The 11,516-nt window shown below is 40.3% G+C and overlaps 1 protein-coding gene across 2 annotated transcripts in view; it reads left to right on the top strand.

Annotated features, from left to right (window-relative positions):
* ITGB6 (integrin subunit beta 6) overlaps positions 1–11,516 on the top strand; it is a 107,682-nt gene that overhangs the window by 74,027 nt on the left and 22,139 nt on the right. For both annotated transcript variants that reach the window (XM_019522693.1, XM_019522692.1), the window contains 3 exons: positions 1,167–1,389; positions 4,645–4,742; positions 10,608–10,727. In XM_019522693.1, the coding sequence (XP_019378238.1) occupies positions 1,167–1,389; positions 4,645–4,742; positions 10,608–10,727 (441 nt within the window). The remainder of the gene's footprint in view (positions 1–1,166; positions 1,390–4,644; positions 4,743–10,607; positions 10,728–11,516) is intronic.

The following is an 11,516-nucleotide window of genomic DNA, read 5'->3' as shown; positions in this document are numbered from 1 at the left end:
TAAAAAAAAAAAAAAAAAAAAGCCCTGCACTCACCAGCAGTAGCAGTGGCTATAGGGGTCACTGGGGTCTGGCAGAGCCCCTCTGCACAGCATGGGGCAGCAGGCAGTAGTGGGGACCTGTCCCAGCTGCCTGGCACCCTCACTGCCAATGCCCCATTGCACAGGTGTGACTGGGGTTGTCAGGGCACTGTGGAGCTCCGTGCACTGTCAGGCAGCTGGGGCTGCTGCAGCTGTCACCCAGAGCTCAGCACCACTCAGCCTGTGTGTCCCCAGCTGCCTGACAGCGCATGGAGCCATGTGTTGCCCTGCCAACCTCAGCCACACCTGCACAATGGGGCAGTGGCAGTGTGGGTGCTAGGTTGCCAGAGCCAGTCCCCACTGCCCACGGCTGCCCTGTGCTGTGCAGGGCGGGGTTGTGCCAGAAGGGCCCCGTGACCCTGTAGGCAGCTGCTACTGCTAGTGAGTGTGGGACTGGGTGGGGCAGCAATCAGGTGGGTTTGGGAGGGGGCTGGTGGGGCATGGGGCCAGGCAGGGCAGCAACCCAGGGGCTCAGGGAGCGGGCAGGGAATGGGGCTGGCAGGGGGCCCCCACGGTCCCCTAGCCCCTCCTCCAGCCCCCTCCACTCCCAGCTTACCTGCATGGAGCCCAGGTCCAGCTCCTTGTGGCTGACATGCTGCCTGCCCTGCATGGTATTTTTTGACTAATATTGCCCCCGTGCTGCAAATTTGCAGTGTGTGGAATGTGGTTTTGTTCCCACACATGCTTCTTGTTCCCACACATGCTGTAAAGGGCACGTGCGCGCTCATCTGGACTTACCTCAAGGGTTTAAAAATGGCTGCTAGGGCACTTTATCTAAACCTCATTGAATGAGGTTTAGATAAAGCATCCTGCAGCCATTTTTAAACCCATGGGGGCTTAATACACATGATAGTGAGGTGTTTTAATTAGAGTGGCTCTCCAAGAACCAGTTTAATTAAAACACCTCCCACCCCTCAGTACATGTATTAGCAGCCTTTATTTTTTACTTTACACTTAAAAGAGTTTTTTTTTAATGGGATGTGGGCTAATAGGAGTGAAAAAGCTATTAAATAGAATCTTTGTAATCACTCCTTTTTCTGTTTTAAATTATAAAATTGATTTTGGAAAATAATAATTTATTTTTCCAGGCAATGGTGACTGTGACTGTGGTGAATGTAGATGCCACAGTGGATGGACTGGTGAATACTGTAACTGCACAACTAACACTGACTCCTGTGTTTCTGAGGATGGTATTCTGTGCAGTGGAAGAGGTGAATGTAGTTGTGGAACATGTGTTTGCACACATCCTGGGGCCTCTGGTAACACATGTGACAAGTGTCCTATGTGTGGTGACCTTTGCAGTTCCAAACGGTAATGTACTGGTTTTACCATGTTTGTGTTTTTTACTTTGTTCAGAAATCCCAGGAGTGCTCTTCCCACTGTTATTGGGTCCCAATACAAAAACCTGATGTCTTTTCTGCTTCTCCCATGTGGTTTAATCATAATGTAGAAAAATTAAATGTTTCTTAGCTCCTGGAGATTTCACACTGTGTCTTAGAGAAAATACCCGAGGCTCAGCTGTCAGGATACAATGTCACAATTTCACTTCTGCTTCTGTTTTTAAAAAAAGCTGAGTAGTACTCTGAAATGATGTCGAATCCCACTGAGTTCATGGAACAGAATGACAGAATAACATTTGCAACTTGTGTTAATTCACTTCTGTCCATGAACCCTTAGAGCCAACTTCTACTCTGAGATCCTACTCCAGAGTCACAGATGTGCAGTAATTAATATTCCAAATTCTGCTAAATGCACTTTGACTGAAACAGGTGCATCTTCAGTGGAAGTATTCCAGCCAGTTCAGTGGGGACATAAACAGTGGTGTAATCTATGCCTCAAACATAAGTTGATCATGAACTGAATGCAGTAAAGCAGTGTAACATTCTGTGAGCATGTAAAAAACACCTAGCCTGCATATTAAGGTAGCAGACAAAGGTACATCATGGAAAGCAACTAAAATGAATGTAAAGTGAATCATGGTCTCCAAACAAGGGTTATCAAAGATACAGCCCATGGGACAGTTCTGGCCCATGGATCTCAGACCAACCCTGCATGCCACATGCAGCAAGCACCGGCCCCAGCCCTGTGCATTACATGCAGCATTCAGGGCTGGACCTGGTGCCACAGGCACTGCACACAACACAGAAGGCCAGTTCAGGATGTGTGTCAAATGCAGAGCCTGCACTGGACTGGCCGTGTTCACTGGCTGTGGCTGGTCTGGATTGGCCCCACAGACAACCCCTGAATGCTGGAGCAAACATGCAAGGCAGGGCTGGCACAGATGCCACATGCAGCATGCTCCCCATGCTGGCCCCACCTAGAGTGCATGCCCTGAACCAGGGCTGGCATGTGCTACAAGCACAGGGCTGAACTGAGTGTGTGCATTGCAAAGCAGCACAGGGGGCTGTGTGTGATGCCCTGCTGGACATTGCTGTGTGCAGTGCTCTTGCACACTGGTTACAGAGTTGGTCTGGATTGGACTCACAGACCAGCCTCATGCACCAGAGCCAGTCCAGCATGGACACCTCGTATAGCATGCTGCATGCCAGCTCTACACACAAGCCCTGGACCAGGGCCAACATGCACTGCAGGCAACAAAGCAGGGCTGCTCTGGGGTGTGTGCTGCATGACATGCCCACACTAGACCAGACTTTTGCTCTGATTCCAGTGCCTGGGGCTGGTCTGCGAGCCTGATCTAGCACACAGATCAGCCCCATGCGCCTGAGCATACACATTCTTGTCTGTACTATCTCAAAGCCTTTCAGGGCTAAATTCAGCTGTGATGAAAATAGGTAAAACTACATGCATAGGCCAGAAATTGAACTGGTCCACAGAATGCTGAGTTACATTCATGTTGCACATTCCCTGAGTGCTCCGTGAAAGCAAGTTAAAGATCTAATTACTCTTCCACCTATATTGGTTTCCATTGACTGAGGCCAGCTTCTCTTCCATTCTGCTTTGAAAGTCCATTGCCCTATTCTCAATTTGCGCCACAATTACTGAGAGGAAAATTTGGTCCACATTATGTAACTTCTCCCACCACCATTTATGTCACTGCTAAATTTGCCCTGTGGAGCTGCATAGCAATTGAATCAAATCCAAGCAGATTAATGTATCTTGCACAGTCTTCAGTATTGGGAGCTTATATTAATTGAATAAACACAGCCCTTGAATATAAGTACATTATGCAGTGTATTATACTGCTGCTGTTGATACATTGACCAATTCAACAGACTAATATATTATTTAGGTATATGATGGACATTGAGTTAGTTTCTTCATTGTATAATATAATATTCCATATCACTCATTTGTCAGACATTTTCCTCTTTTCCCTTTCTCTGTCACTGTCACAGTAAATGAAACACATGGCTGGAAAAGCCAAGAGAGAGAGGTGGAGACTTGGTAAAACTTAGCTAGGGCAGCTGAAAGAGAGCCAAAAGACCAGGTCAGAGGTGACAGAGATCCGTGGGCAGGCATCTGAGAAAGAGGGTGGTACTTTGAGAAACATGGCAAATATGACAAGAACATCAACAATACTGAATGTACCTACATCTGATAGGGGCTATCCCATTACCCGCTCATTCACTCTATTCAGTGATTTACTTGAGAGAGATAAGGTCACCCCCATCTTGTGAAGATAACCTCAGAAGCCTCAGCATTATTCTCTTAGAGGGATGTAATTCAATGCAAATCGGTAATGGCCAGTTTCTTTTTATTTTATTGTCAGTCTGACAAGACTGTTCTTCTCAGAGTCTTAGCTCCTAAATGAGTTGATGCTTTAAACCCAGAATTGTTTAAATATAGCCGGTGGTAACAATTTTCATGTGCAAACTGTATGTTCTTTTCTCTTTTCAGTAGGAGACTCTGGACCTGCTCCAACTCCCATTGAATCAGAGTGGCTTTTCATCAACTTCAGAAGGAGTTGGACCAGACCCTCAGTTTATTTTTAAATAAGATTCTGGTCTTTCTACAATTAAATAAAGTCAATAATATATTTTGAAGTTGCTTTTCCAATAAGTTGCTTTTGCTTAATTAGTGTTTATATTATTAGCTCCTGAGAGTAGTGAATCATATTCTAGAGACATCTATTAAGATACCTGAGCAAGGTTTTTAGTCTCTTGGTAAATATAATACATTATTCAACAGATTTTCAACAAAGAAAGATTTATATTAAGTGCCTTGGCCTCCTCTGAATTAAGGCAATATCAAATATTAGTCCATTTAGTAGGTATTCTTCTGAATGGTATTTAGTGTATACTTCATTCAGAAACTTTATCTTGGAAAATGAACATTATGTATGAGTAACCCCATGTTTTGAGCTGACACACATGAATAATGCTGCCTCAGGTTCTGTCTGGTAGCTAACAAGAGCTTAGAGAAAGAGGCCTTAATTCAGGGTTGTTTTGTGGCAATACCTATCACATTTCTGAGAACTACTGTATCTATAGCACAGGACCTTTTGTTAATTCCTTTTTAAAATGTCGACAGCAGGCATATTCTCTTTTATATGCAAGTGCTTTGTGGCAGACAGAGATTGATGAGTACTTGAATTATTTTTCAAAGGATCTGCGTTGAATGTTATTTGGCTTCTGATGAACAGTTACAAGGAGAATGTAGTGAAAAATGTAAATTGGTTGATGCAACTGTCAGTACTGCAGAAGGTTTGTACACTTATTATATTTTACTTATTAGTGGCAATCCTAATTGTGATAATTTTATGTAAAAATACACATGGGATTTGAAAACAGTTGCAATTTTTCCCTCTGATGGGTGGTAATCATTGGGCTTGACCCAATGAATGACAATCCACATTGAGAGTATCAAATCCTCTTCTGTTTTGTAATTAGGGACCAAAAAACATCTTTGTCAATATCAATCAGAACAATTATATCCCTCCAGCTTAACTAACCCATTAGTATACAACTAGTTTCCTAACCAGTTCACTAAGTTCTGGCCTTCTGTACACAAATACTACCCCAATGACAGCAATATCCTGACTCAAACATCTAAGTGTAAAATCATGCCCATTCTGTGAAGCTCAGTATAGTTTCTATTATCTTACAAAAAGATTAACCATTGAGAACTCTGATGATTGCAATGGGAAGTTCAACAGACAAATTGCATTAGTGCATTAGTGCACAGTTCAGATGTTTTTCTTCTTGCTGCATTTGAATAGGGTTCTTCCCTCCACTGTCAATATAGGGACCCCACTGAAGTCAAGAGGAACTCCTAGTATTGACTTGAATAAAATATTACCCTTGTAGACAAAGAATTGTAACTTTAAACAGGACTGTTGTGTCAATAGGATTATCTTTTTCCTTATAGGATCACCATATAAGAGCAGATGGGCATCTTTTCTCATTGCTGTACTTTGGAAAGTATGTAATTACTCTATTTCCAATGGCAACAAATCCAGTACTCAGATGTATTGTAACTCTGAGGCCAGGCAACATGACCTGTACTGTACATACATCATAGACATGACTTCAGCTTCTGATCAAGCAAATATAATAATTTGAGCAACAATTCAGAATGCTGTGTCCACATCTTGGTATTGAACTAATCTGCTGGCCACTTGCCCACAACTTCACAGATGGAAGCAATGCAGTGACATTTACAGCCTTTCTGACATCAGCCTGAGCACAATGGTGGTAGTTGTTACAAATATGAAGTGCAAAAATTCTAAGTATTTCTCTTGTGGGGGAAAAGATTTTAGTCCACAACTTAATAATTAATTTAAATTATTGATTATTTTAACTTCATAAAGTTGAAGGACTTTCATAAAAAGTAATTATTGTTTGAAGGCTAGGAAAAATTCTTTGCCTGGTACTGCTACTAATAAAGACAAAAAGTTTCTCGTGTTTATGCTAAAGCACAAGAAGTATATTTTTGTAGCAAACGTCTCAAAACTGAACAGACAAATGAGTAACAGCCTTGTTTGAATATTTATTTAAAAGCATGTGGGTAGAATGAACATTTTCGAAATGTATACTTTACAACCCCTTTTTTCCACTGTGTTGTTAGTACCATTTTTCAGAATGTTGTCAGTGGATTGCAGATCTGTGTAACCATGGATGCATAAGAGTACTGTGCTTTGTGACATTATAAATAGTAATGAGATCTGGGAACTGCCCATTGCCTAATCTACTTCCATACATAGTATACACAAGAGAGAGATAATGCCTTATCTTGATTCTGTACCTATGTTTTTATTCAAGTCCTAACTTTCTTCAGCAATTTTAGCTTTAGATTTTGTTCCTATCAATAACAACTGTTGCAGTGAAACCTGCATGCTAGTTACATTCTAATATCACAAAAAAGTTGCTTAAAAGTATATTTGACCATAGGCACCAACTTTTATTTTTCCCTGGGGGGACAGGGCTAAGATGATGGACATGTGGAAAGTTTTACACATTTCAGGTGACAGTCCTCTTCCTGAAAGAAACCAGACCTCCCATGTACTTGACATCTCTATATTTCACCTACTTTATACCTGATCCAAGGTATCTGAAGGTGGTGGGTCTTTTTTTTTAAATTTTTGGCATACAAATAGCCCTCAATAAAAGTGCCTATACTTGGCATTGATTAGAAATTATGCTTTAAAATAAAAGATGATCTAAAAACAAAAACAAAAAAAACCCAACCCTGTAATGGAATTGCTCAAATGGTGTATTAGCTGCCCGGTTTGAGTGTGTAACTTTGTAACTGTTACCTTTCTTTTGTTGTGTTTATTTTTTCCTGGACTTAAATCACAAGATATTTTGGGAGATCTCCTAGGTATGTTTTCATAGTGCATAGAAACCTAGAGTCTAAATCTTGATTGAGCCATCAAGGTACTATTGCAACAAAAATGTATTAATTTTGTTTGAATCAAACAAGCAATCATCCTTCCAGAACTCTATATAGCCTATGCTTTGTATGTGAGTTTTTGTTAGGCTCTTGAAGGATCAGATCCAATTCCTATTAAAGTCAATGTCAAGTCCAAAGTGTACAGCTGAAGAAGACTGCATGGTCCATGCATAACATAGCAGTCTATAGACTGAGGCTAAGGTTCCAGTGAAATCCTGCCCTGGTCCCAATACATCTGATAAGCTGTAAAGAAGTTATGGAGGCTTGGTCACTTCATATAGTTCCTAAAATGGATCTTTATTCTCCTCTTAGGAGCCCTGCATCCCATTTGCTTTGTAAAGCAACTTTTTGGCATTTCCTGATTTTGAGTACTTAACTGTACAATCTGCATTAAAAAATGATTTTTTTTGCTGGAGTTTGCCTGCATTGTGTGCTTGACAATGCCCTCTGAAGAGTCAGTTTCACTTCTATGTTGGTCATCAGTTTCACTTCCCAGTTTCATGTTAGTGTTGCATTTAGAACTACTCTGCAGGAAGGTTGCTGCCTCTGTACTCTTGCCCCTACTCCAGTACTGTGTAAAGACAATGCAGCAACTGTGGAGGATACTGTTTATGTTACTGTTCTGCATGCATGAAGTGAAATTGCTTAATTTGTTTTAAGAAACCCATGCACCTATACACACACAAAGCATCACGCCCGCTGCATGCTCCTCACGCTTTGTGAAAGTTATAACAAAGCAATTTTTAAAGTCCCATACAGGGTATTTAGAAAACAGTGTACAAAACCTTGGAGCTTTTCAGAAAATGGTTTAATTTCACTTTAGTGTAAATAACAAAATATAAGTTGATGGTTCTCCCTTTAAAGTTGACATCTCCCATTGAATTTGTATTTAGCTGTGATGCCCATTCATGCATTGCAACAAAAAGCACAGGAACTAACATTACAGTCCTGTTATTTAAAATGAATTTGCATGCTGCTTTACCCAGTGTCATACAAAAATGCTTCAGAGGGAAGTGAACTGGAATCATTGTTTTTTGTTCTTGTCCTTCATATGTATTTGGTTTTTAGTTAACACTTTACCATTGCATAACTTACTGGTTCATTTGTTTGTTGTTGGAAGGAAAGAGGAAAGGATAAATGTATCTTGTTTTGTGTTATTACAGAAAAGACAGACAAGATGCGATAAATGTATAAATGTTGTGGCCTAAATATTTTTGGAACTTACATTGTATCCAAGAACCCACTAAGAGATCAGAGTTTTGTGTATTCTTAGGGCTTGATTAACTATCTAATTGGTGCATCTACACATGCTATTAGCACAGAGCAATAAACTACAGTGCATATTGTGCCAAAATTTATAGCTCCCGGGCACTGCATTTGAAAGTGCACCTGGGATCACAGCATGTTGAGCCAGGTTGGAGCAGCCCCAGCTGGTAGAGGGGCCTGGTGGGGCTACAGAGTTACTAACTGGGACATGATGGTGCTCTAGTGTGGGGCTAGCTGGCAGGCAGCCTCTGCACTGAAGCACCCTTTTGCCCCAGCCAGCCCCATCAGTGTCTACGTGTGCATTGCTGCACACTAAAGAACTCTGCCGTAGGATAATACTTGTATTTACAAGTACTAACCTGCTGCAGAGTTAGTTTCCTGTGGCCTAATAGGGCCACACATGTAGATATTGAGACTTTACTGTACAGCTAAATTAGGCAGTCTCATGTAGATGTGCCTAATGACTCCAGTTTTATTCTGATGTAATTCTTAACTCTGCTGTAATCAATAGAATTAGGCTGGTGTTCAGGTAAAACAACACCACCAACAACAAAGTGACACTTGTCTGTCTGCATGTTACTTGGATGGATAACACTGTATCTCATCACACAAAGGACAGGCCAAAAGGACAGAATCCAAAAGCTTCTTACAGTAAATTTCCTTACACATTTCTAAAGTAAATTTCATTTACTCTGCTGTGACATTCCTTTTCTAACAATCTAGGGGGCATTGACAGCCCATTCCAAGTACAACTGTGCTGTGTACTAGTGTCTGAGATACATAAATACCAAATAAATAGGCGGCAGAAGGGGGAAGGCAGCAGACGTAGCACAGGCATCGGAGGGACAAGGGGCAGGGTGTGGCATGCAAGTGCCAGAGTTGTAGGCTCTGGGGCAAGTGGAGGCGGGGAAAAGAAAGTAGGGAGGCATGCACAGGCAAGGGGCAGGGAGAGCAGACAAAAGAGCAAATGTGGGGGTAGGAGCAGAACCAGGGATCTGTCCTCTTGCCCCCTGCTGCTGCTTTGGGGAGACAAATTTAAAACTATCTTCCAATAATTAGATTCCATACATGGAAAAGTTTCACAAATTTGTAGTTTTCCATGTATAGAATCTAACTATTAGGAGGTCATCTTAAATTTGAAGTTGCCTTGGATTCAGGTAAAAATGATACATATAAAATGTATCCTTTAAAATTCAGTTGTTGTCCCCAGTTTATTGCTTATGCATGTATTTTCTTTAATTTGTTTTGATAGGCAGGTTTGAGAGGTTTGGGGCTTTTCAGTACAATTAATCCATGTGATGAACTCTTTAGCAGTCCCTGGTTCAGCAAATTCATGTGAGTTTCTGAGTATGGAGTGACCTTAAATGCCAATAACATTTCATTTGAAAAATTTCTGGCTTTCCTTGTTTTTCTAAAAACTAATAAAGCTTATTTAGTCTCTCTGAAATATATTAAAAGTAAAGCCAATTACAGCTATAGTATATATCTCTTTAACCTGTGGATTGTAACAGAAGGAATGACAGACCTTCACCTATAGAGGTAATTGTAGGGATTTCTATAAAGCAAAATATTTTCTTTATATAAAGCTATTATATCATGTTAGACTTAAAATCATGGCATTGGTATACAGTCTCATATTCCAATCAACTTGCTTCTTTTTATTGTCTGCCACAGCTGGGTTTTTTCTCCACTGCCTCTTGAATGAACTCAGCATGAAAGGTTCCCAGCTTGGGAAAAGTTTAAAAAAAATTGATTAAGTTTTCTTGCAGAAATACATTAAACGGAGGGACAAGTAAAAATGGGTAGACTGTCATCTTGGATTACTTTTTATCTTCTTTCCACTGAATCACATTACAGTGATCCCACAACTTTAGTTTTTTCTTATTAATTTATATTTACTGTTGTGACAATAAATGCCATGCTAAACTCTAAGGACAGCATTGTGGAAAGAATAAATGGCAGTCCTTTTAATGGTATCAGTATCTGTTTGATATGTGAATAACTACTCCTGAAATGTAATCTACACATGCTACCAGTAGCTCTAAATCAAAGAGAACATACTGTTTACTTTGTCTTATAATCAGGACTATTATATTCCCTAGACAGCTGAAGGTAAGTGTCTTGGAAGTATTTCCAGTTCACTGAAATTCACACTAAACCAGACTGATAGGTGCACTTGATGGTCAGTACAGATTGACAGCACCTGGACCTGCTCTTCTGAAATGTAATTGGAAAATCAGAAATGAAAAGAAAAGCAATTTAGAGTGGTATAAAAAGTTATTAATCTAGTGAAAATTTGCAAGGTACTTTTGCTCTTCCCTAACACTCTTCTGCATGTTAAAAACACCATGGCACAGATTAACCCATTGTGTTTTGTTGTTATTACATGTTGATGCACTTGATTTCCATAGAGTTCTCAAAGGATAAATCCATTCCCTGTGCTATACAAGGTGAAAATGAATGTGTTACTACATTTCTAATGACCATGGATGAACAGGGAAAGACAATCATTCATAGCATAAAGCAGAAAGGTGAGTGGTTAATATCAGTTTTCACATATACTGTTGGATTTAGAAATACAGATGAAACAATCAAAATTAGCAAATTAAGCTGTTTCATACACTTTTTTTTAATTTTCCTATTTCAGTAATGTTTTTCTTCATGGCTGAAAAAGCACCTCCTAAAATATTTATTTCATATGATGGCATTATAAAACATGACCTTTCACAAAAGACAGGCATTATTGTCCAGTGGTACAAGCAGATACTACTGAATTCGAAACACAGCTGTAGCTCTTTTTGCAGCATTAGGCAAGTTAGTCAGACTCTATTTCATTTTCATCAGCAGCTGAAAAAACTGGGATACTTAATTCCCTTCCACACCGGGGAGGGGGGGCGAGGGCAGAGGGGGGCTTTGAGGATCAGTTATTTTTCTTAATTGCTATTGGAATTGATAACCATTATGAAATAATGATACAAATGTCCTCATTACGTAATACACTAGCCCTGAGATATATTATATGACTACAAAATATTTTTAAAGATAAATAAATAATATCTGATCCATAACACAGTTATACGGAGTATTCATTGTGTGAGTTCGTGTCGATTATATAAGGACTGAATTAAGCACAGGCTTAGACCTGGATGTTCAATTTAAAAAACTTTATTGTTTCACAAAGTCATAAACTAAGGAGGTCTGTTGGTTCACGAGGTTCCCAAATCAAGCCCTTGCTTTCTAACCCGAAGGCTAGGTGCGGCTGCCTGATTCAGTAGTCTCAGAACTGGTCAACAGCTCATTTAAAAGGAGTCCCTTATCTT

Source organism: Gavialis gangeticus, unplaced genomic scaffold, assembly GCF_001723915.1.
Source record: "Gavialis gangeticus isolate Ggan-Ray unplaced genomic scaffold, GavGan_comp1, whole genome shotgun sequence".
Taxonomy (NCBI): Eukaryota; Metazoa; Chordata; order Crocodylia; family Gavialidae; genus Gavialis; species Gavialis gangeticus.
Note: the sequence above shows the minus strand (reverse complement) of the source record. Positions and strands in the feature narration are given on the sequence as shown.